A 24,443-nucleotide genomic window follows, 5' to 3' on the forward strand; every position below is an offset into this window, starting at 1 on the left:
GATCTGTCTGTGGAGGAGGGGTTTCCAAGCGCAGGGTAGGTGCTTGGTCCCTGGTTTCAGCTGCCTCCCCTTCCTTCTCCTTCTCAGGTTGAAGTTCCTCACTGCGGAGAAGGTTGCTTGTCTCCTTTCGAACACCGGACGCCTTCGTCGAACCTTCTCCCGGCCTTTTCTTGGACCTTGCCACCTGAGCATAACTGAGGCAGCGTTTGGGGCAGGTTTTGTGGAGATGGCCTGCCGCACCGCACAAGTTGCAACACTTAGTCTGCTTACAGTTCTTGGTCTGATGGCCTTCCTCCTTGCAGTTCTTGCAAACAACCATGCTACAGTTGGCTGCCACGTGACCAGATTTGCCACAGGTGCGGCAAACTCTGTGCTGCCCAGCGTAGACCAAGAAGCCTCGACTTCCCCCGATAGCGAAGCTGGAGGGAGGGTGGATGATGGCTCCACTGGGATCGACCTTCAAGGTCACCTTGACCTGCTGCTTGCTGGTCCAAATCCCAAAGGGGTCCTTGACATCAGTGCTGCTGCCGGCCACCTCGACGTACCTGGCGAGAAAGGTGAGTACATCCACCACCGGAACATGGGGGTTGTAGAGGTGAATCGTAACCACCCGGTCCCGTTGTGACGGAAGCGTGAAGAGCGGCTCTGCTGTGAGGATCGACAATGGCACCCGGTCCCCTTTCTCCTTGAACGCCTTCAGGAACTTGATGCATCCCGCCACGTTTCGGAACGTCACGTCGAACTATCCGCTGCTGGGGAAATCCTGCAGGCAGAAGACGTCCGTAGCTTGAAATCCACAGCAATCGAAGAGGATTTTCTTGATGAAGAAGGTGCGATCGACTAGTGCATCTCCTTCCTTGTCCTTCATGACCACCAGAACGGTGTTGCACACTCCCTGGCCTGAAGCTCGAAGATTGGTTATAGCCATTTTACTCAAAGTCTACCCAGGATCAAAAGGTACTGATCATGGTCTCTTCTCAACCAAGTAAGAACTGATAAGAACAGATACTACACTTGATCTTAGCCAAAACCTTATCTCTACATCGTATAACCATGAGATTAGTGAAACAGCAATGAAGGATGCGAAATGCTGAATTGACCCAGCTCTGTACAGGTCACATTTGAAACACAGTGTCTCTTCCTGATTTCAATTGCCATATTTTTTACACTTCATTTTTTCCCCAAGTGCACACTCTATTCATTCTTCCCCAACTCCCAACTTATATTTTATATTTATATTTTATATTTAGAGCTACAGCACTGAAACAGGCCCTTCGACCCACCGAGTCTGTGTCGACCATCAACCACCCATTTTATACTAATCCTACACTAATCCCATATTCCTACCACATCCCCACCTGTCCCTATATTCTCCTACCACCTACCTATACTAGGGGCAATTTAAAATGGCCAATTTACCAATCAACCTGCAAGTCTTTGGCTGTGGGAGGAAACAGGAGCACCCGGTGAAAACCCACGCGGTCACAGGGAGAACTTGCAAACTCCACACAGGCAGTACCCAGAATTGAACCCGGGTCCCTGGAGCTGTGAGGCTGCGGTGCTATTGACATTTCATTGAATTTTTTTACGAGGAACCTATTTCACCTGAGAAATGGGATTTTGTCATCACTTAGCAAGTCTAAAAGTCTGAGCTATCTGACATGTGGGAAGTTAGTCTGAACATCAGGGTTCTGTCCGTTCAGTTGATGCCCTTGATTGTTGCATATAGAACATAAGTGCTTCAAAAGGTGATCAAACGAATTGCGTGAAGTCACAATACATGCATATGCTTCCCAGTATCTCAAATCAATGCATCGGATCAAGGGAACGGGGCCAAAGCCTGATGCGGAGAGAAACAAAAAGAAAAGCAAAATACTGCAGATGCTGGTAATCTGAAATAAAAACAGAAAATGCTGGAAATACTCAGCAGGTCTGGCAGCATCTGTGGAGAGAGAAACTGAATTAACGTTTCAGGTTGATAACTTTTCACTAGATGTTGTGAAGGTTTGCGATATGGTTAATTAATAACCTTGAAGTAAAGGGGAATCTAGGGAAGAGTGATCATAATTTGATATAATTTTATATTGAGTTTGAAAGTGATTTAGTTAAGTCCAAAACTAGGGTCTTAAAACTAAACAAAGAAAACGATGTGGGTTTGAGGGGGAAGTTGGCTAAGGTAGATTGGGAAACAGTAGACAAGGAATGGCTAGCATTTAAAAATTAATACATCATTTACAAAAAATATACATTCCTTTATGGTACAAAAACCCCACAGCAAAAGTGGTCCAACCATGGCTAACAAGAGGAGTTAAAAGTGGTAGTAGATCAATGGAAGAAGCTTATAGTGTTGCCAAAAAGAGTAGCAAGCCTGAGGATTGGGAAGATTTTAGAATTCAGCAAAGGAGGACCAAAAAATTAATAAAAAATGATAAAAAAGAATATGAGAGTAGGCTGGCAAGAGACATAAAAACAGATTGTAAATGTTTTTATAGCTGTGTAAATAGGAAGAGATTAGTGAAAGTAAACATGGGCCCATTAGAGGAAGAGACAGGTGAAAGTATAATGGGGAAATAAGGAAAAGCCCAGGATATGAAACAGATACTTTGGGCAGGACTTTGCCTCCGGGGTCAGGAACCCAATACTCAAACCATTTCTGGGTCCTGAGGGAAGTAGTCACATAGCTGGGCTGCTAATTGGCTGGAGGGCAGGCTTGACAGCTAATTGGCAGTGGGTGCGGGATGGAGGCAGGACTTCTGATGTGCGGCACCGATTTAAAGGCATCATGGCAAACATTACTGTGGCAGCTGTTTTGAAGCAGAATGCAGGCTCCAGTGCAACAGAAGGAGAGGCAGAGGCCTAGCACCAGAGGCAGGGCTGCCCCTCACTTCACAGATACAGACCTTGAGGTGTTACTGGAGGCTGTTAGAGAGAGGAGGGTGGTACTGTTTCCAGAGGGCGGCAGGAGACGGCCACCCAGGCAAACAAAGCAAGCTTGGCTGGTGATGGCTGAAACTGTTAGCAGCATAGTGTAGTGTGGAGGAGCTGGGTGCAGTGCAGCAAGAGCTTCAATGACCTTCTTTGCTCTGGCAAGCTGAGTGCAACGCGAGACCTTGATGACAGGCCTCTAGGTATGCAACTTCCCGCAGACACACCAGCTGAGCAGCCTAAGGGTGCATGGTGCTCCTTAACATGGGAGAAATGTGTACCCAGGGTAATTAGTGAATGCTCAGCAATGTCCCGAGATGTAGTGCAGTTGAGGACCTGGCAGCACTGACATATGCAGCTTCCAATGCTAATGAGCTGTTGGCATTGGTCTTTCTGTTTAGTCATTGCAGGAGAGGGCTCACACTGGAGCAGTGCCCCAGCTCGCAGCAAAGGAAATCACCAGAGTGGCCCTGCAGGACCAAGTGGTGGGTGGGGGGGTGGAGAGATGGGAAACCAGGAGGAGCGGGTGAAAAGATATTGCAACCTGTAAATGAAGGGAATGGAGTGTACTTCTCCCTGTTGAACAGCATACCAAAGACTCAGCACTGCAGAGGCTTCTACCGTCAAAGGCTAATTCTCATGGTCTCCTTCTTGTGCAGTTGTGGAGGGCAAGCGCCAAAAGCAGTGTTACATCATTGGCGTCATGTAAAGTAGCCATCCCTTCAAGGGATATCCTTGTCCCCTTGGATCCATCCACGGAACCTCGGTGGTGGCATGAAGATCTGTGACAAACTGGACAGCTGGTGGATGAAGTCGTCATAGCAGCTGCCAGGATAGTGAGTGCACACATTCATAAAGCTCTTCTTCTGGTGACAGAACAGCTGAATGTTGAGGGAGTGGAAGCCTTTTCTGTTGATGAATCTCACTGGCTGCTCATTCAGCACCTTGAAGGCCACATGGGTGCAATAAATGGCATTCTGCATCTGCAGGAATCCAGCAATGGAGACGAATCCCACTGCCCTTTGTGCCTGTGAGGCCCCATCTGTTTGAAATTGTATGTACTGCCCAGCTCTCACAAACCGGCCATCAGTGACCTGTGGGATTCATTGGTATTCTGTTGCATGCGAGATGCCACCAAGGTCTGCTGCTGATCTGTGGAAGGAGGCAGAGGCGAAGACGTCCAAGACCACAGAGACTTTTGACGGCTACTGGCAGGGCATGGCAAGCAGTGTTGCGGGGTTTGAGATCTTCAGCTATGAGATCACAAATCTCACTGACTATCTGTCCAGACAGGCGCAGTCTCCTGCGGCACTGGTTCCCCGACATGTCTAGATAGCTGCTTCTCCAGTGGTAGACTCGATGCGGAGGGTACGGCCTCTTTGCTTTCCTGACCCTTGTTCCTCTCCTCTGCCCTCCACATGACCGGGGCTCTGCTTGTTAATCCTCATCGCTACTTGATCCAATCTCTGAAAACCTTAACCCCACATCCTACTGTGGCATTGCTTGTGTTCAGCTTCACTCATAATAATCCCTGGACATCTCCCCACCTCCTTGCCTCACAATCCCTGGAGGGTCACGAGCATCTGCACTGCCTGAGCACGTACAGAGCACTTGGCCACTACCTCTGCACATCCGATGGCACCTGTATGCCAATGGCTGAGTGCCCTTCTCTGCCGTGCTGCCTTTATGGGCCCACCTAATTTTATGATGCGGCCATGACTGTCTCCCTGCTGTGTGGTGCCTCCTTGCACCTGGACTGTCCCTGATCCATCGTGCAACCTGCACGCCTCCGCCAAAATTCCAAACTGGTCCTTAACGAGCTGATAATCTCATTAACAAGATCAATCGGCCACTTATCCAACTTCTCCTTCAACTCCACTCACTTCCTTCAGGTAAAAGGTGTTGCTATGGGTACCCGCATGGGTCCTAGTTATGCCTGACTTTTAGTGGGATATGTCGAACATTCCTTGTTCCAGTCCTACTCAGGCCCCCTCCCCCAACTCGTTTTCCGGTACATTGATGACTGTATCAGTGCCGTTTCCTGCTCCTGCCCCGAACTGGAAAACTTTATCAACTTTGCTTCTAATTTCCACCCTTCTCTCACCTTTACATGGTCCATCTCCGACACTTCCCTTCCCTTCCTCGACTTCTCTGTCTCCATCTCTGGGGATAGGTTGTCTACTAATATCCATTATAATCCCATCGACTCTCACAGCTACCTTGACTACACTTCTTCACACCCTACCTCCTGTAAGGACTCCATTCCATTCTCCCAGTTTCTCCGTCTCCGACGCATCTGTTCTGATGATGCAACCTTCCATGACAACGCTTCTGATATGTCTTCCTTTTTCCTCAACCGAGGATTCCCCCCCCACTGTGGTTGACAGGGCCCTCAACCGTGTCCGGCCCATTTCCCCACCTCTACCCTCACCCCTTCCCCTCCCTCACCCCTTCCCCTCCCTCCCAGAACCGTGACAGGGTTCCCCTTGTCCTCACTTTCCACCCCACCAGCCTCAATATCCAAAGGATCATCCTCCGCCATCTCCAGCGTGATGCCACTACCAAAAGCATCTTCCCCTCCCTTCCCCTGTCAGCATTCCGAAGGGATCGTTCCCTCCGTGACACCCTGGTCCACTCCTCCATTATCCCCATCACCTCATCCTCTTCCCATGGCACCTTCCCCTGCAATCGCAGGAGGTGTAATACCTTCCCATTTACCTCCTCTCTCCTCACTATCCCAGGCCCCAAACACTCCTTTCAGGTGAAGCAGCGATTTACTTGTACTTCTTTCAATGTAGTATACTGTATTCGCAACTCACAGTGTGGTCTCCTTTACATTGGGGAGACCTTTTGCAGATTGGGTGACCACTTTGCGGAACACCTCCGCTCAGTCCGAAAGCATGACCCCGATGGTTGCGTGCCATTTCAACACTCCCCCCTGCTCTCATGTTCACATCTCTGTCCTGGGATTGCTGCAGTGTTCCAGTGAACACCAACGCAAGTTCGAGGAACAGCATCTCATTTACCTATGAGGCACAGTATAGCCTTCCGGACTGAACATTGAATTCAATAATTTCAGAGCGTGGGGGCCCCCATTTTACTTTTATTTTTAGTTCTTTTTTCTTTTTTATATTTTTTTTGTGTTTGTTTTATTTTATTTCATCTTAGTTTGTTCAGTTTGCTTACCCAATTTTTTCATCTTTGTACTTGCGGCTGTTCAATTTTCAGTCCGTTAACACCCTATCTGTACTAATGCTTTGTCTTTCAACACACCATTAACATATTGTTTGCTTTTGCTCCATGACCTTCTGGTCAGCTATTCTGTGACCTTGTCCTATTGACACCTTCTCCTTTGTTATCTCTTGCCCCACCCCAGCTTTACTTGCTTATAATATTTGCCAGTTCTGAAGAAGGGTCACTGACCTGAACCGTTAACTCTGCTTCTCTGTCTACAGATGCTGCCAGACCTGCTGAGTAATTCCAGCATTTCTTGTGTATATTATTTATGAAATGGAACTTGTGTTTGACAAATCTGTTAAGAGCTTTTTAAGGATGGTAAATAGCAGGATGGATAAGGGGGAAAACAGTGGATGTAGTATTTTTGGATTTTCAAAAAGCATTTTATAAAGTGCTATACAAAATTAGGACTCATGGGACGGGAGTAATATATTAGCATGGATTGAGGATTGGTTAATGGACAGGAAACAGAGAATAGGAATAAACAGAACACTTTCAGGCTGGCAAGATGTAACTGGTAGGGTACCACAAGCATCAGCACTTAGGCCTCAGCTATTTACAATCTATATTAATGACTTAGATGAGGGGACAGAGTGCAACATTTCCAAGTTTGTTGACGATACAAAGTTAAATGGGAAAGTAAGCAGTGAGGAGGACGCAAAGAGGCTGCAGAGGGATATAGACATGTTGGGTGAATGGGCAAGAACATGGCAGATGGAACACAATGTGGTGAAGTGTGAAATTATCCACTTTGGTAGGAAAAATAAAAAAGCAGAATATTTTTTGAATGGAGACTGGGAAATGTTTGCATTCAGAGGGAACGGGTGTCCTTGTACATGAATACAGAAAATTAACATGCAGCTACAGCAAGCAATCAGTAAAGTAAATGGTATGTTAGCTTATGTTACAAAGGGATTAGTGTATAAGAGTAAAGAAGTCTTACGACAATTACCCAGGGCATCGGTGAGGCCACACCTTGAGTACAGTGTGCAGTTTTGGTCTCCTTATCTAAAGGAAGGATATACTTTCCCAAGAGGGAGCGCAACAAAGGTTCACTAGACTGGTTCCTGGGATGCTGAGATTGAGTAGACTAGGTCTATATTCTCTGGAGTTCAGAAGAATGAGGTGATCTAATTGAAACATATAAAATTAAGGGGCTTGACAGAGCAGATGTTAAGAAAATGTTTGCCCTGCCTGGGGAGTCCAGAATACGGGGTCACACTCTCAGAATAAGGACTGAGATGAAGAGAAATTTCTTCATTTAAAGGGTTGCGAATCTTTCGAATTCTTGACCCCAGAGAGTTGTGGATGCTCAGTTCCTGAGTATATTCAAGACAAAGACCGATAGATTTTTGGGTAGTAAGGGAATTAAGGGATATAGTGATAGTGCGGGAAGGTGGAATTGGGGTAGCTCAGCTATGATCTTATTGAATGGCAGAGTGGGCATGAAGGGCCAAATGGTCTACTTCTGCTCCTATCCCTTATGGTCTTATGTAGAAGCAGAGGAAGGCGGCGAAAGAACGATAGGGAAGGGCTGTGATTGGGTGGAAGGCAGGAGATTAAATGACAAAAGCAATGATGGTGCAAAGCAAAAGGAGATGGCAAAGGGGCAAGTAAAAACAGGTCAACAGGTAAATGCCAAGAGCAGAATCATTACCAGCAGCTGCTGTCTGAAAAAATGGGAGCAGTGGTTATGATATGAAATTGTTGAACTCCATGTTAAGTCCGGAAGACTGTAGGTTCATAGGATCATAGGAAATAAGAGCAGGAGTAGGCCATTTGGCCCGTTGAACCTGCTCCACCATTAAGATCATGGCTGATCATCTACTTCAACGTCATTTTTCCCCACTATCCCCATATCCCTGGAGATCATCAGTATCCAGAAATCTATCGATTTCTGTCTTGAACATGCTCAATGATTAAGCTTCCACAGTCCTCTGGGGTAGAGAATTCCAAAGATTCACCACCCTCTGAGTGAAGAAATTCCTCTTCATCTCAGTCTTAAATGGCCTGGCCCTCAGTCTGAGACTGTGTCCCCTTGTTCTAGACTTATCAGCCAGAGGAAACATCCTATCCACATCTACCCTGTCAAACCCCCTGTACGAATTTTGCAAGTTTCAATGAGATCACTGCTCATTCTTCGAAACTCTAGAGAATACAGGCCCAGTTTCTGCAATCTCTCCTATAATTCAATCCCACCATCCCAGGGATTAGTCTGGTGAACCTCCATTGCATTCCCTCAATGGCATGTACATCCTTCCTTCGATAAGGAGACCAAAACTGTACACAATACTCCAGGTACAGTCTCACCAAGGCTTTATACAATTGAAGCAAGACACCTTTACTCCTGTACTCAAATCCCCTTGTAATAAAGGCCAACATACCATTCGCCTTCTGAATTGCTTGCTGCAACTGCATTCTAGTTTTTAGTGACTCATGACCCAGGTCTCTTTGGACATCTTATAAACTTCAATCAAGCCTCCCCTCACTCTTCTAAACTCCAGTGAAAACAAGTCCAGCCTGTCTAACCTTTCCTCATAAGACAACCCGCTCATTCCAGGTATCAAATAGTAAACCTCCTCTGAACCACCTCCAATGCATTTACATCCTTCCTTAAATAAGGAGACCAAAACTGTACACAGTATTCGAGATGTGGGCCGGAATTTTACAGTGGGCGGACGGGAGCCGTACTCCGATGTAAATGTCAGTGATGAACCCGCTTCCGCCTAGCCTGGGGATCCGTCCCATATTTTATGGATCCCCAGGCTTTAATTGTCCCGAGACAGGACTTCCACCCACTTGAGGGAGGAGGTCCCGCCTCAGTGAGTTGCCGGCCAATTAGCGGGCCGGCAGCTCTTAATCTCAGCAGCACCACTGGGAGCGGTGGCCACTGCTGGTACTGCAGCCCACCCCCCACCCCCGCACTTGACCTCCGTAAACTTGTCCAGAGGCGGAATTGGGGCGGGTAGGCCTCCCGGAGCCTGCCACTCAATTTTACGCCACCATCCGGCCCACTGGGACTGCGTAAAATTCCGGCCGTAGTCTCATCAATTCTCTGTATAATTGAATCATAACATCCTTACTTTTATTTTCAATTCCTCTCATAATAAAGGATAGCATTCCATTAGCCTTCTTTATTACTTACTGTACCTGCATCCTAACATTTTGTGACTCATGCACTAGAACACCTAGATCCCTCTGCACCTCGGAATTCTGCAGTCGTTCTCCACTTAAGTAATACTCTGCTTTTTTATTCTTCCTGACAAAGTGAACATCTTCACATTTTCCCCACATTATACTCCATCTGCCAGATTTTTGCCCACTCACTCAATCTATCTATGTTGGTCTGCAACCTCCTTATGTCCTTTTCATTACATACTTTCCTCCCTAACTTTGTGTCATCTGCAAATTTAGTTAACATGCAATCGCTGCACTCATCTAAGTCATTGATATAAATTGTAAAGCGTTGAGGCCCCAGCAAAGACCCCTGCGGGACTCCACTTGTCAGATCCTGCCAATTGGAAAGGACCCTTTTATGCATACTCTCTATTTTCTGCCAGCCAGCCAATCTTCTATCCATGCTAATATGTTACCCCCTACACCATGAGGTCCTACTTTGTGCAATAACCTTATATGTGGCACCTTGTGAAATGCCTTCTGGAAATCCAAGTACAGTATGTCAACGGGCTCCCCTTTATCCACAACACATGTCACTCCTTCAAAGAACTCCAACAAATTGGTTAAACATGATTTCTCTTTCACAAAACCATGCTGACTATTCCCAATTACCTTGAGTTTTTCTAAGTGCCCAGCTATAACCTCCTTAATGATCGATTCTAACGTCTTCCCCACAACAAACGTCAAGCTAACTGGTCTATAGTTACCTGTTTTCTGCCACCGTGCCTTCTTGAATAGAGGGGTTATATTTGCTACTTTCCAGTCTGATGGAACCTTTCCAGAATCTAGCGAATTTTGAAAAATTACCACCAATGCATCTCCTACCTCATTAGCCACCTCTTTTAAGACCCTAGGATGAAGCCCATCAGGACCCGGGGACTTGTCAGCCCGCAGCTCCATCAGTTTGGTCAGTCCCTGATGATTGTAATTTCACCAAGTTCCTCTCTTCCTTCCACCTCCTGATTTACAGCTATTACTGGAATGTTTTTTGTATCCTCTATAGTGAAGATAGAAGCAAAATATTTGTTCATTACATCCGCCATTTCCTTATTATCTACTATTAGCTCCCCATTCTCACTCTCTAGTAGACCAACACTGACTTTACTTACTCTTTTCCTTTTTAAATACCTGTAGAAACTCCTGCTATCTGTTTTTACATTTCTAGTTAGCTTCCTCTCATACTCTAATTTCTTTCTCCTGATTAACCTTTTAGTCATTCTCTGCTGTTCTTTATATTCTGACCAATCAACTGAACTGCCACTCACCTTTGCGCAATTACATGCCTTTTCCTTAAGTTTGATGCTTTCCTTAACTTCTTTAGTTAACTACGGATGGTGGGCCTTCTCCTCAGAATTTTTTTTAATAGTAGGAATATACTTATTCTGCGTATTCTGAAATATCCCCTTAAATGTCTGCCACTGCTTCTCCATTGATCCATCTCCTAGCCTAGTAACCCAGTTCACTTCAGCTAGCTCAGCTTTCATACCCACATAGTTGCCCTTATTCAAGTTTAAAATACTAGTCTTGGACCCACTCTTCTCTCTTTCAAACGGAATGTAAAATTCAAGCATGCTGTGGTCGCTGCTACCTGGAGGTGCCTTTACTCTGAGGTCATTAATTAATCCTGTCACATTACACAATCCCAAGTCTAATATAACCTACTCTCTGGTTGGTTCCAGAATGTGCTGCTCTAAGAAACTATCACAAAAGCATATTACGAACTCCTCATCCAGACTACTATTGGCAATCTGATTTTTCCTGTTTATATGTAGATTAAAATCATCCATGATTATTGCCGTCCCTTTATCACAAGCACCCAATATTTCTTCTTGTATAATTCGACTTACATTGTGATTACTGTCTGGGGGCCTGTAGACCACTCACACTAGTGACTTATTTCCTCTACTATTCCTCATTTCCACCCAAACTGATTCTACATCCTGATCTCCTGAACCAACGTCATCTCTAACTATTGCACCAATGCCATCCTTGATTAACAGTGCAACCCTCCACCTTTACCTAGCTTCCTATTCTTCTTGAATGTCATATACCCCTCAATATTCAGGACCCAATCCTTATCATTCTGCAACCACAGCTCCATAATGGCTATCAGATCATATTTATTTACTTCAATGTGCACTATCAGTTTGTCTACTTTGTTATGAATGCTACGTGCATTCAGATACAGAGCCTTTAGTTTTGTCTTTTTGTTATCTTTGCAACATCTAGTCTTGACTGTTGGTATGTTCTTATGTTTTTTCTCTCTGTCCCTTCCTGCCATTCTCTGGCCTTCATTTCCCATATTACTATTTTGCTCTCCTGCCTTGACTCTACCCCTTGATTTCCTACATTCTACTCAAGCTTGATCCCTCACCCCCCTTGTTTAGTTTAAAGCCCTCTCTACTTTCCTAGTTATACTGTTTGCTAGAACACTGGTCCCAGCACGGTTCAGGTGCAGACCGTCCCAAAGGTACAGCCCCCACTTTCCCCAGTACTGGTGCCAGTGCCCCATGAACCGTAAGCCACTTCTCCCACACCAGTCTTTGAGCCACGTATTCATTTCACTAATCTTATGTGCTCTCTGTCAATTGGCACGTGGCTCAGGTAATAATCCAGAGAACCTTGAGGTTCTGCACTTCAATTTGGTGTCCAGCTCCTCATACTGTCTAAGAAGAACCTCTTTCCTAGTCCTACTATGTAATTGGTATCTACATGGACCATGACAACTGGATCCTCCCCCTCCTACTCCAAGTTCCTGTCCAGCCCTGAGCAGATGTTCTGAACCCTGGCAGGCAACACAGCCTTCTGGACTCACGCTCTCGGCTGCACAGAACAGTGTCAATCCCCCTCACTATACTATCCCCTACTACCACTACATTCCTTTTTGCTCCCCCCACTTGAATGGCTTCCTGTACCACGGTGCCATGGTCAGTCTGCTCATCCATCCTACAGACCTCGCTTTTGTGCACACAGGTTGAGCACCTCAGCCCTGTTTGACAATTGCAAAGTCTAAGGCTCCTCCACTACTGTCTGCTTGGTCTCTTTACCTGCCTCACTCACAGTCACCTCCTCCTGTCCCTCACTGCTGACCAAAACAGATGACCCTGTTCTAAGAGGTGTGACTGTCTTCCAGAACAAAGTGTCTCGGTATTTCTCCCCTTCCTGATGTTGCGCAGTGTTTGCAGTTTGGCTTCCAGATCAATAATCCTGACCCGGAATTCCTCCAGCTGCTTACACTTTCTGCAGATGTGTTTGTCCTGGATAGCTTTGGCATCCAAAAGCCCCCACATACCACAGCTGCAGCATAACACCTGTCTTGCCATTGTTACTTATGCTATTAGTTAATTTACTTTAATAATTTTCTTAATTAATTTAGAATAATTCCTACATAAAGTAGAATTTACTGTGCTTATTAAATGCTAGGACCATGTACAACTAAAGTTATACTTTTCTTAATTACATAGAAATGTGTTTTAGCTTTTTACTTCAATTATTTTATTTTTTATTTATTTTATATTTTATTTAGTTTTATGTCATCAGTTAATTTGGAAATATTACATTTGGTCCCCATATCCAAATCATTTATATAGATTGTGAATAGCTGTGGCCCAAGTACTGATCCTTGCCGTAACCCACTAGTAACAGCCTGCCATCCGGAGAATGACCCTTTTATTCCTACACTCTGCTTTCTGTCTGTTAATCAATTCTCAATTCATTGCAGTATATTACCCCCAATCCCATGAGCTCTAATTTTGTTTACTAACCTCCTGTGTGGGACCTTATCAAAAGCTTTCTGAAAATCCAAATACACCACATCCACTAGTTCTTCTTTATCAATGCTAGGAGTAACATCCTCAAAAAATGCCAACTGGTTTGTTAAACATGATTTCCCTTTCACAAATCCATGTTGACTCTGCCCAATCATATCATTATTTTCCAAGTGTCCAGTTATCTCATCTTTTACAATAGATTCTAACATTCTCCCTACTACTGATGTCAAACTAACAGGTCTGTAGTTCTCCATTTTCCCTCTCACCCCCTTATTAAATAGTGGGGTTATGTTTACTACTTTCCAGTCTGCAGGAACCCTTCCAGAATTTATAGAATTTTGAAAGATAACCACCAGTGCAAGATGCTGAGATGTTGGCTTTCTGCAAATGTTGTGGCATTTGATGAGCTTACTCTTAAGCCTATGTGAACATTTTTAAAATTCATTCATGGGATGTGGGCATCGCTGGCTAGGCCAGCATTTATTGCCTAATTGCCCTTGAGAAGGTGGTGGTGAGCTGCCTTCTTGAACCGCTGCAGTCCTTGGGGTGTAGGTACACCCACAGTGCTGTTAGGAAGGGAGTTCCAGGATTTTGACCCAGCGACAGTGAAGGAATGGCAATATAGTTCCAAGTCAAGATGGTGTGTGGCTTGGAGGGGAACTTGCAGGTGGTGGTGTTCCCATGCATCTGTTGCCCTTGTCCTTCTAGGTGGTAGAAATCACGGGTTTGGAAGGTGCTGTTGAATGAGCCTTGGTGAGTTACTTCAGTGTATCTTGTAGATGGTACACTCTGCTGTCACTGTGCATCAGTGATGAAGAGAGCGAATGTTGAAGGTGGTGGATGGGGTGCCAATCAAGTGGGCTGCTTTGTCCTGGATAGTGTTTCGCGTCTTGAGTGCTGTTGGAGCTACACCCATCCTGGCAAACGGAGAGTATTCCATCACATTCCTGACTTGTGCCTTGTAAATGGTGGAGACTTTGGGAGACAGGAGGTCAGTTACTCACTGCAGAATTCCCAGCCTCTGACCTGTTCTTATAGGCATTTATATGGCTGGTCCAGCTAAGATTCTGGTCAATGGTAACTCCCAGGATGTTGATAGTGGGGGATTCAGTGATGGCAATGCCGTTTAATATCACTTGGAGATGGTTAGATTCTCTCTTGCTTGAGATGGTCATTGCCTGGCACTTAAGTGGCAAGTAACATTCGTGCCAAACATCAGCCCAAGCCTGGATATTGTCCAGGTCTTGCTGCATCCGGATATGGGCTGCTTCAGTATCTGAGGAGTCCCAAATGGTGCTGAACATTGTGCAATCATCAGCGAACATCCCCACTTCTGACCTTATGATGGAGGGAAGGTCATTGAAGCAGCTGAAGATGGTTGGGCCAAGGACACTGCCCTGAGGAACTTCTGCAGTGATGTCCTGGGACTGAGATGATTGACCTCCAGCAACCACAACCATCTTCCTTTCTGCTAGGTATGACTCCAACCAGTGGAGAGTTTTCCTCGATTCCCATTGACTCCAGTTTTACTAGGGCTCCTTGGTGCCATACTCAGTCAAATGCTGACTTGATATCAAAGGCAGTCACTCTCAACTCACCTCTGCAGTTCAGCTCTTTTGTCCATGTTTGGACCAAGGCTTTAATGAGGTCAGGAGCTGGGTGGGCCTGGCCGAACCCAAACTGAGCCTCAGTGAGCAGGTTATTACTGAGCAAGTGCTGCTTGATAGCACTGTTGATGACCCCTTCCATCACTTTGTTGATGATCAAGAGTAGACTGATAGGACGGTAATTGGCCAGGTTGGGTTTTGTCACACCAACTTGCTTTGTTGAATAATAATTGTCTTTAATCCACCAACTGGAGATCTGAATTTAATTTTTGAAAGAAATTTTTAAAAGGGAACAGTTAAAGGATGACTTTGCTTAAGATGGCCACCTAATTTGCAACACCATATCCTACATTGCAAGGCCTGTGAGGAGGGAGACGAAATGTCTGCTTATCCCAGAAAGATCAAAGACCCAGGAAGTTTAAGGGGACTGCTTGTTCTTTTTCTTTGCAAGAAGGAATACTGCCAACTACTTTGCTTCAATCACTGAGTGACTAACGTGACAAGTCTTTCCCCATCTGTGGTTTTAAGCTCGTGTTTCTCTGCAGCAGCAAGGAGAAGCATCTGGACTCTGACATGTGGCGGTGCCTCTCTCTCTCTTCATTCCAGGGGTGGTAGGTGGTAATCAGCAGGAGGTTTCCTTGCCCATGTATGACGTGATGCCATGAAACTGCATGGGGCCTGGACTCAATGTTGAAGATTCCCAAGGCAACTCCCTCCCGACTGTATACCACTGTGCTGCCACCTCTGGTGGGTCTGTCCTGCCAATGCGGCAGTACATATCCAGGGATAGTGATGGTGGTGCCAGGGACATTGTCTGTGGGACAGCTCTCCCAATTTTGGCAGAAGCCCCCAGATGTTAGTAAGGAGGACTTTGCAGGGTCGACGGGGCTGGGTTTGCCATTGTCATTTCCAGTGCCTAGGTCGATGCCTGGTGGTCCATCCGGTTTCATTCCTTTTCTTAGACTTTATCGCAGTTTGATTCAACTGAGTAGCTGGCTGGGTCACCATTTCAGAGGGCATATAAGAGTCAACCACATTGCTGTAAGGTCTGAAGTCACATGTAGGCCAGACCAGGTATGGACAGAAGGTTTCCTTCCTGAAAGAAAATTAGTGAACCAGATGGGTTCCCCCCCCAACATGTAATGGCAATTTTCTGGCTTGAGTTGTTTAATCACAAGATCTGAGCTCGGCCTAAATAAAGTACTGAAGGGAGAACTTGGCATAGTGGTAGCTGCTCACCTAAGTCTGAAGGTTGTGGGTTCAAGCACTAATCCAGAACCAGAACCAATAAATCGTGGCTGACAATGGGGTGCAGTACTGAGGGAGCAGGACTTAGGTACCTTAGCAGATTGACGACACCTGGACTTACACAGCACAGAAAAACACAAACTGAAGTCATGGTGAACAGAAGCACACTTTCCTACCAGCTCCACTTCCAAAAATGTCTGCTATGCTTAAAAAAAAGCTCATTTAAAATTAATTGTATAGACAACTTGCCATAGCATTATGATGTGGGAGCACTGAGCACAAAGAGATTCCATACAGGTCTGGTCAGAAGCCTCAGGCGGGCACATACAGACAGGGACATTTAAACTGGAACTGGCTGCGTGTTTATTCATCTTCCAATAAAATACATTGAAATGTGCAGAAAGTTAAACATCAACATCCAGGAACAGCATGCTCTGCTGCTGTCCCAGCCACCGAGTGGAATCACATTTGTTCCTTCCACAAAAGGACGGCCTCAGTAGAAAATAACATTCCGTTTACAAAAAAGAAAAAAGGAATTGTTCAAAGAACATTTTTTTCAGCTTTCCAAACAATGAAGGGTGCAGGAAGGTGCAGTGTTCAGGTGTCTCGGAATAGACCCTGTGCAGGGACTTGTACTTTGCTGCACCGACCAATTCAGGTTTTGTTTTTTCCGTTACAGATATGACAGCAGGAGGTGGGGCTCATTGCTTCAGTTTCTCTGCAAAGATATAAATGTGAAAATTAGCCAATTGTTTGACTGTACTATTTAAAACGACTAAAACTCCTTATATTTGACCTCATGATTATAACATTGAGGCCATTTGAATTTTTTGAATGAAAACATTTCCTTTTTTAAAAAAAGATATTTTCTCTCCAATATATTTTCCACCATCAGCGCCCAATCTGGACCTCTTCCAAAGCAAGCTGGAGACTGCATTTCCTCCCAGTGGGCACCTGTCAGAGATTGGGAAATCTGCAGAATGAAGGGCTGAAAGTTTGACCATTCAGCACCACATGCTCCTATGCATTACCACCAGACCAATTTATAGAGATATTTTAAAAACACATATCTGCAGGGTTGGAGTTGGGGAGGGTGGTGTCCTCTTTTATGTGTAACGAGTAATGTCTGGGAGAACAATGTTAGCTCACAGCTTCCTGACGAGATCAATGGGCACAAACTAGAAAGATAACTCCAACTGTAACACCCCATCACTGCTCGCAGCTGCCTGTCAGTTATCTGTGTGAATAACTTCACCCTTCAGCCCAAAGTAGTCATGGTCCCAACACCTTTAATATAATCCCAAAAGCTGTGAGAATGATAGTATGCGTTACAGTACTAAACGAACTAAAAACCTGGAGAGGAAGCAGAAAGTTTCCTTCAGCTCTGTCATTGGTGGAAATATTTCACCAACACTGTTTATTTTTAAATCAGGTGAAGCTAAGTTTGACATAGGAGTAAATGATTCTGAACATGATAAAGATCAGTCCCTATTTTCTAATGCTGCTAATTCCACTGCTGAGAAAGTGTTTTCTCTGCTGAGATATTGAGCTTGAAGTTTGCATGTGTACATTTGGTACCCTTCAGTTTACCTTGTTGCTTTCCTCTCCAAGTATAAATGCCACCCTCAGATTCAGCATTGTTTGTACTGAAGTAATTTAGTTGCAGACTGAGACTAATAAAGATAAAGATCATTAAACATTTAATCAAGAAACATCCAGATTTATAACGTGTCATGGATACAATCTAATACAGAAGAGATTAAATTGTGAGAGAAAGTTTTCAGATCTTACTTTGTTCCAGCCCCTTCTGCCTTGCCCACGACCTCTGCGCCCTTCACCATGGGAGGCTGCGAGCTCTCGCTCGTACTCCTTCTTCATTTTGTTTTGCTCATATCTCTTTGCCATTGTGTGAAGCTCATCGGGAACTGGCTGCACATGAAGAAATCACATCATGTTTACAGTTATGCAACTGAACCTGATTGAAGAGATGGAGCAATAAAACTGTCTCACACCGTCGACACAGATTGCAGATGGAAATAGAATTACATAGAAATCACAGCACAGAATCAGGCCATTCTGCTCAACTGGTCCATGCCAGCGTTAATGCTCCACACGAGCCTCCTCCCACTTTACTTCATCTAATCCCATCAACATATCTTTCTATTCCTTTCTCTCTTGGACTTACCCAGCTTCCTCTTAAATGTATCTGTACTATTTGCCTCAACCACTCCCTGTGGTAGCGAGCGGTACATTCTAACTACTTTCTGGGTAAAGAAGTTTTGCCTGAATTCCCTATTGTATTTGTTCGCAACTATCTTATATTTATGGCCTTTAGTTTTGGATTCCCAAACAGGTGGGAACATCTCTCTCATATCTATCAACCCCTTTCACAACTTTAAAGACCTCTATTAGGTCACCCCTCAGCCTTCTCTCAAGATGCACTCAGACACACAAAAGTTGGAGCAAGAACACCCAGGGACACAGAATCCGTTGAATTCAAATCCTCTTGGCTGAACACAGCTGGTTTATTTATTTCTTGACTGAGTTATTAACTTGAGATGATTAAAGTTTCCATTTTAACTTTTCAGTTTGAAGTTACTGAACAGTTTCGCCCTGACTCTTCAGTCAGCTTATGCCTGATTGCTGTATCTTCACCCACTCCTTCAGATGGAGTTTTAAACCAGAGTAGAGCTAACTGAATCAGTGAATTACTGATATCAACTACAGAAACATACCTGACACGCTCGTTCCAGAATTGCAATCAACTCTGCAGCAAATCTCCAGTCACTCCTTGTGATGAGGGTTATAGCTGATCCCATGCGACTGAAAGAGAACAGCATGTTTAAAAGAAAAATAGATCCTTAATGTCCTGGGGAACTGCATTAAGCAGCGAGAGCTGCAAATTGTACAACATTTACAAGGAAGATACAACTTGCCCATTATCAGTGCAGTCACTGAAAAGTGGAGAAAAATCAGTTGTTCTGTCTCCCACTCAAATGGGACAGCACGCAGTCTGGGGGCAATTCCACACTGACAACCCTCTAAACCAAGGGCAGAGTGAACGGTGAGCGAAGGATTGGGCCACCATCAGACAGGGATTAAAGTTGTACCCGATATGGGGAAATTGCTGAAATGTTTTTAATTCACAACAGTATGAATGAAGTGAGCGGGTTAATTGCGAACAGACTGGGGAGGATGCTGTTAGAATGGAGACAGAATGGAGGGCTGCTACGAAGTGGATTGGAGAAGGCAGATAAGGGCTCTGGGCCTGTCTGCTTTCATCCTAAGGTGTTTAAAGAAGCTAAGACATGAGGATAAGAATCAGCTTTTTCAAGTAGCAAAAACAGCTGAGATCATCAGTTTAGTAATAGATCTGAGTGTCTTACACTGACTGTGGGAGCACCCATTGATAGGATGCAGCCAACATAGCTCTACGACTGAGATATCACATCTAACAGTGTAAACAGGGATGCAATGCTGGAACTGTATAAAACGCTGTTTGGGCCGCAGCTGGAGTATTGCATACAGTTCTGGTCACCACATTACAGGAAGGACATAAATGCTCTGGAGAGAGTACAGAGGAGATTTACAAGAATGTTGCCAGGGCTGGAAAATTGCACCTATGAGGAAAGATTGGATAGGCTAGGGTTGTTTTCCTTAGAACAGAGGAGGCTGAGGGGTGACTTAATTGAGGTGTACAAAATTATGAGGGGTCTACATAGAGTAGACAGGAAGGACCTGTTTCCCCTAGTGGATGCAGACATTGTACCTACCAGGGGGCACAGATTTAAGATGATTGGTAGAAGGATTGGAGGGGACATGAGGGAAAACATTTTTACCCAGAGGGTTGTGGGTGACTGGAATTCACTGCCCAGATCGGTGACGGAGGCAGAAACCCTCAACTCATTTAAAAGATACCCGGACCTGCACCTGAAGTGCTGTAACCTGCAAGGCTGTGGACCAGGTGCTGGAAATGGGATTAGAATGGGTGGCTAGTTTTTTCAGCCTGCATGAACACGATGGGCTGAATGGCCTCTTTCTGTGCCGTAACTTTTTGATGGTTCTATGGTATTTTTAAGTGATAGCAAAATGAAGGAGAATGGATCATTGGAAAAATGAGCAGTGAATGGGAGATGCAGGTCGGGAATTGCGCAGAGAACGGTCAGTGTTGCTCATTTTTGTTTTACAAATGATGGAGTCCAACAAATTCAAATTGCCTAAATTTGTAGATCTCACCAAGGTGATAAATCAGAGAGGGAGGGCTGGGGCAGACGGGAGGGGGACACGGGACTGAGACAGAGAGAGAGAGACAGAGAGAGAGAGACAAGAGAGAAGAGAGAGACAAGAGAGGAGAGAGAGACAAGAGAGGAGAGAGAGACAAGAGAGGAGAGAGAGACAAGAGAGAGAGACAAGAGAGAGGGACAAGAGAGAGGGACAAGAGAGAGGGACAAGAGAGAGGGACAAGAGAGAGGGACAAGAGAGAGGGACAAGAGAGAGGGACAAGAGAGAGGGACAAGAGAGAGGGACAAGAGAGAGGGACAAGAGAGAGGGACAAGAGAGAGGGACAAGAGAGAGGGACAGAGAGAGGGACAGAGAGAGGGACAGAGAGAGGGAGAGAGAGAGGGAGAGAGAGAGGGAGAGAGAGAGGGAGAGAGAGAGGGAGAGAGAGAGGGAGAGAGAGAGGGAGAGAGAGAGGGAGAGAGAGAGGGAGAGAGAGAGGGAGAGAGAGAGGGAGAGAGGGAGAGAGGGAGAGAGAGAGGGAGAGACACTGCTCTGCTACTTACCCTGCTCTGCCAGTCCGCCCAATTCTGTGCACATACTCTTCTATGTTGCGAGGAAAGTCGAAATTGAACACATGTGTGATATCGTGCACGTCAAGTCCACGTGAAGCAAGATCGGTTGCAATAAGAATCCGAACTCTCCCTGGAGAACACAGGGGGTTTCATTCGTTTTTAAAACCTACAGCACCATACATCTGCACTTTCATATAAACCCCCGGACTCAGCACCACCCCCTCTCAACCACTCCCGGACTTGGCCCCTCCCCACAATATTTTGAACAAAGTAGCTAATTTGCATTTAAAGTCATAACTTGACAGTAATAGTTCCTTTATTAATTATATTCTTGAATTTAGAAATGAGTTGTAGATATACAGAGCATAAACACTTCTATGTACTGCTTGCACAGGCATTAGCCAGCTCACTGTGCACACAGCAAATCTGGCAGCTCAATGGTGTACTGTTTACAAGGTGTCAGCAGCTCATAATCTTCCCCATGGAGTTAACCAGCAGGACTGAGAAGCACTGGGATTTGCCCAGATTGTTGGATTTCCACAGGAGCAGGGTACCATAGACTTTTCATATGTAGCCCAGAATGCTCCTCATCACAAAGCACACCATTTCTCAAAAGGAAGAACTTCTATTTGTTCAATGCGCAATTTGTGTATGACCCTAGGCAGCAACTTATGCAAGTCTGTGCCAGGTTTCCTGGCAGTACTCATGATGCTTTTATTCTATGCCAGTGGTCCGTACCCCATCTGTACTGCCCAGTCCATCAGGTGGCAAGCTGGCTGCTGGGGGAACGAGGGCTAACCCCTGACCAACTGGCTCATGACTCCTGTTAGAAGAGATGCCAATCTTTGATATAACAAGAGTAATGCATCAACAAGGGAATTCCGCAGGGGTGGAGATGGGCGACGTTACGGAGGTGAAAATAGGTGGTCTTAGTGGATGGTGCAGGCATTGGGGTCAGAAGCTCATCTGAGATTCAGCCTCAAATAATCACCAGGGAGAGGGGTGGAGCAGTGGTAAGGGATGAAGTTTGCGGCAGGGACCAAAGACAGTGGCTTTGATCTTCCCAAAATTTATCTGGAGGAAATTTCTGCTTAGCAGCAGTACTGGATGTCAAAAAGCAGTCTGATAATTTGGAGGCAGTGGTGGGGTCGAGGGAGGTGATGGTGAGCTGGAGCTGGGCATCGTCAGTGTATGTGTGGAATCTGATGCATTTTTGGATGATGTCACTGAAGGACAACATTTAGTTAAAAAATAGGAGGGGGGCAAGGATAGATTCACGGGGGACTCCAGAGGTAAAAGTGAAGTGGAAAGAGAAGTCACTGCAGGGGATTCTCTGGCTATGACTGGATAGCTAAGACTGGATGGAATTGGGTGAGGGCAATCCCATCTTGGTCTTGGAGGGGATGCAGTGCTGATTTACTAGAATCATACCTGGACTCCAAGAGTTAAATTATGAGGAGAGAGAGGACAAAAGCAAAATACTGCAGATGCTGGAAATCAAACAAAAATCCCTGAAAATCTGCAATAAAAATAGAAAATGCTGGAAATACTCAGCAGGTCTGGCAGGATCTGTGGAGAGAACCAGAGTTAATGTTTCAGGTCTGTCTCTTCAGATGCTGATAAACCTGTTGAGTATTTCCTCCAGCGTTTTCTGTTTTGATTTGATTGAAGTTTTCAAGATATCAAGGGGAACAGATAAGGTAGATAGAGGGAAACTATTTCCAGTGTTTGGGGAGTCCAGGACTAGGGGGTATAGTCTTTAAAATTAGAACCAGACCTTTCAACAGTGAAATTAGAAAATATTTGTACACACGAAGGGTGGGAGAAGTTTGGAACTCTCTTCCACAAATGGCAACTGATGCTAGATCAATAGTTAATTTTAAATCCGAGATCGATAGATTTTTGTTAACCAAAGATACTAAGGGAAATGGGGCAAAGGCAGGTATATGGAGTTAGGTCATAGATCAGCCATGATCTCATTGAATGGCAGAACAGGATCAAGGGGCTAAATAGCCTCCTCCTGTGCCTATGTTCCACCCAGTTGGATGATGGAGGAGAGGTATTGGAGGAGAATGGTGTGATCATCTGTGTCAAAGGCTACACAGACAGGTCGAGAAGGATGAAGAGGAATCGTTTACCTCTGCCACAGTCACACAGGATGTCATTTGTGACTTTGCATCTGCTGTCCTTGTCTTTCTAGGTGGTGGAGGTCACGGGTTTGGAAGGTGCTATTGACAGAGCCCTGGTATATTGCTGACCGCATCTTATAGATAGTACACACTGCTGCCTCTGTGCACTGGTGGTGGAGCGAGTAAATGCTTAAGAAGGTAGATAGGTTGATCAAATGGGCAGCTTCGTCCTGGATAGTGCGTGCTGAGCTTCTTCAGTATTGTTAGAGCTGCAGTCATCCAAGGAAGTGGAGAGTATTCCATCATACTCCCGACTTGTGCCTTGTAGATGGTGGACAGGCTTTGGGGAGTCAGGTGGTGAGTTATTTGCCACAGAATTCCCAGCCTCTGACCTGCTCTTGTAGCCACAGTATTTATATGGCTGGTCCAGTTCAGTTTCTGGTCAATGATAACTGCAAGGATGTTCATGGTGGGGAACTCAGCGATGGTAAAGCTGTTGAATGTCAAGCAGAGATGGTTAGATTCTCTCTTGTTGGAAATGGTCATTGCCTGGCACTTGTGTGGTGTGAATGTTACTTACCAGCCCAAGCCTGAATGTTATCCAGGTCTTGCTGCATGCGGGCACGGACTGCTTCAGTATTGAAGAGTTGCAAATGGTTCTGAACACTGTTCAATCATCAGCGAACATCCCCACTTCTGACCTTATGCTGCAGGGAAGGTCATAATTGAAGCAGCTGAAGATGGTTGGGCCTAGGACACTACCCTGAGGAACTCCTGCAGTAATGTTCTGGGACTGAAATGATTGGCCTCCAACAACCAGAACTATCTATGTGCTAGGTATGATTCCAACCAGTGGAGAGTTTTCCCTGATTCCCATTGACTCCACTTTTGCTAGGGCTCGTTGATGCCATACTCGGTCAAATTCTCCCTTGATTTCAAGGGCAATCACTCTCACCTCACCTCTGGCATTCAGCTCTTTTGTCCATGTTTGGGCCAGGGCTGCAATGAGGTCTGGAGCTGAATGGCTCTGGCGAAACCCAAACTGAGCATTGGTGAGCAGGTTACTGCTGAGCATGTACCGACTGACAGCACTGTCCATGACACCTTCCATCACTTTGCTGATGATTGAGAGTAGACTGATGGGGCAGTAATTGGCTGGATTGGATTTATCCTGCTTTTTGCCAGGGATGCATGAAATTGGTGCCCCATCAGACAAGTTGCTGATCAACAGCCCAAGCAGATAATGGCAGCCCATCATGATTTTAATGAATCAGTTCAACGAATCTGGGTCTTATTTCCACCCATGTGATTGGGCGCCTGTGGTAAGCCCATTCTTCCCAAGGAAACACACTCAAAGAAATGTCTACCCATAGTGTCTATCAGCAATCAACAGCTTGATCGGTTTCCTCTGCTTCAGGCAAGGCTGGAGAGCCACAATTTCCCAGCAGCAATGGGAGAAGCTGTTTTGAAGGTAGTGACTAATACAAAGCAAACTGCTTTTTAAGTTATGCACTGTAATACATTAAAGTTTCGAAAAATGAGCAGTGATCTCATTAA

At 45.3% G+C, this 24,443-nt stretch overlaps 1 protein-coding gene across 2 annotated transcripts in view; it reads right to left on the bottom strand.

Moving 5' to 3' along the window:
- Positions 1-16,324: 16,324 nt before the first annotated feature.
- Positions 16,325-24,443, bottom strand: part of ddx43 (DEAD (Asp-Glu-Ala-Asp) box polypeptide 43) — a 63,151-nt gene continuing 55,032 nt past the window's right edge. For both annotated transcript variants that reach the window (XM_068021214.1, XM_068021205.1), the window contains 4 exons: positions 20,749-20,887; positions 18,700-18,787; positions 17,756-17,893; positions 16,325-16,682 (listed from right to left, as the gene is read on the bottom strand). In XM_068021214.1, the coding sequence (XP_067877315.1) occupies positions 16,674-16,682; positions 17,756-17,893; positions 18,700-18,787; positions 20,749-20,887 (374 nt within the window). In that variant the 3' untranslated portion in view covers positions 16,325-16,673. The remainder of the gene's footprint in view (positions 16,683-17,755; positions 17,894-18,699; positions 18,788-20,748; positions 20,888-24,443) is intronic.

This window comes from Heterodontus francisci, chromosome 3 (genome assembly GCF_036365525.1).
Source record: "Heterodontus francisci isolate sHetFra1 chromosome 3, sHetFra1.hap1, whole genome shotgun sequence".
NCBI classification, from domain to species: domain Eukaryota; kingdom Metazoa; phylum Chordata; class Chondrichthyes; order Heterodontiformes; family Heterodontidae; genus Heterodontus; species Heterodontus francisci.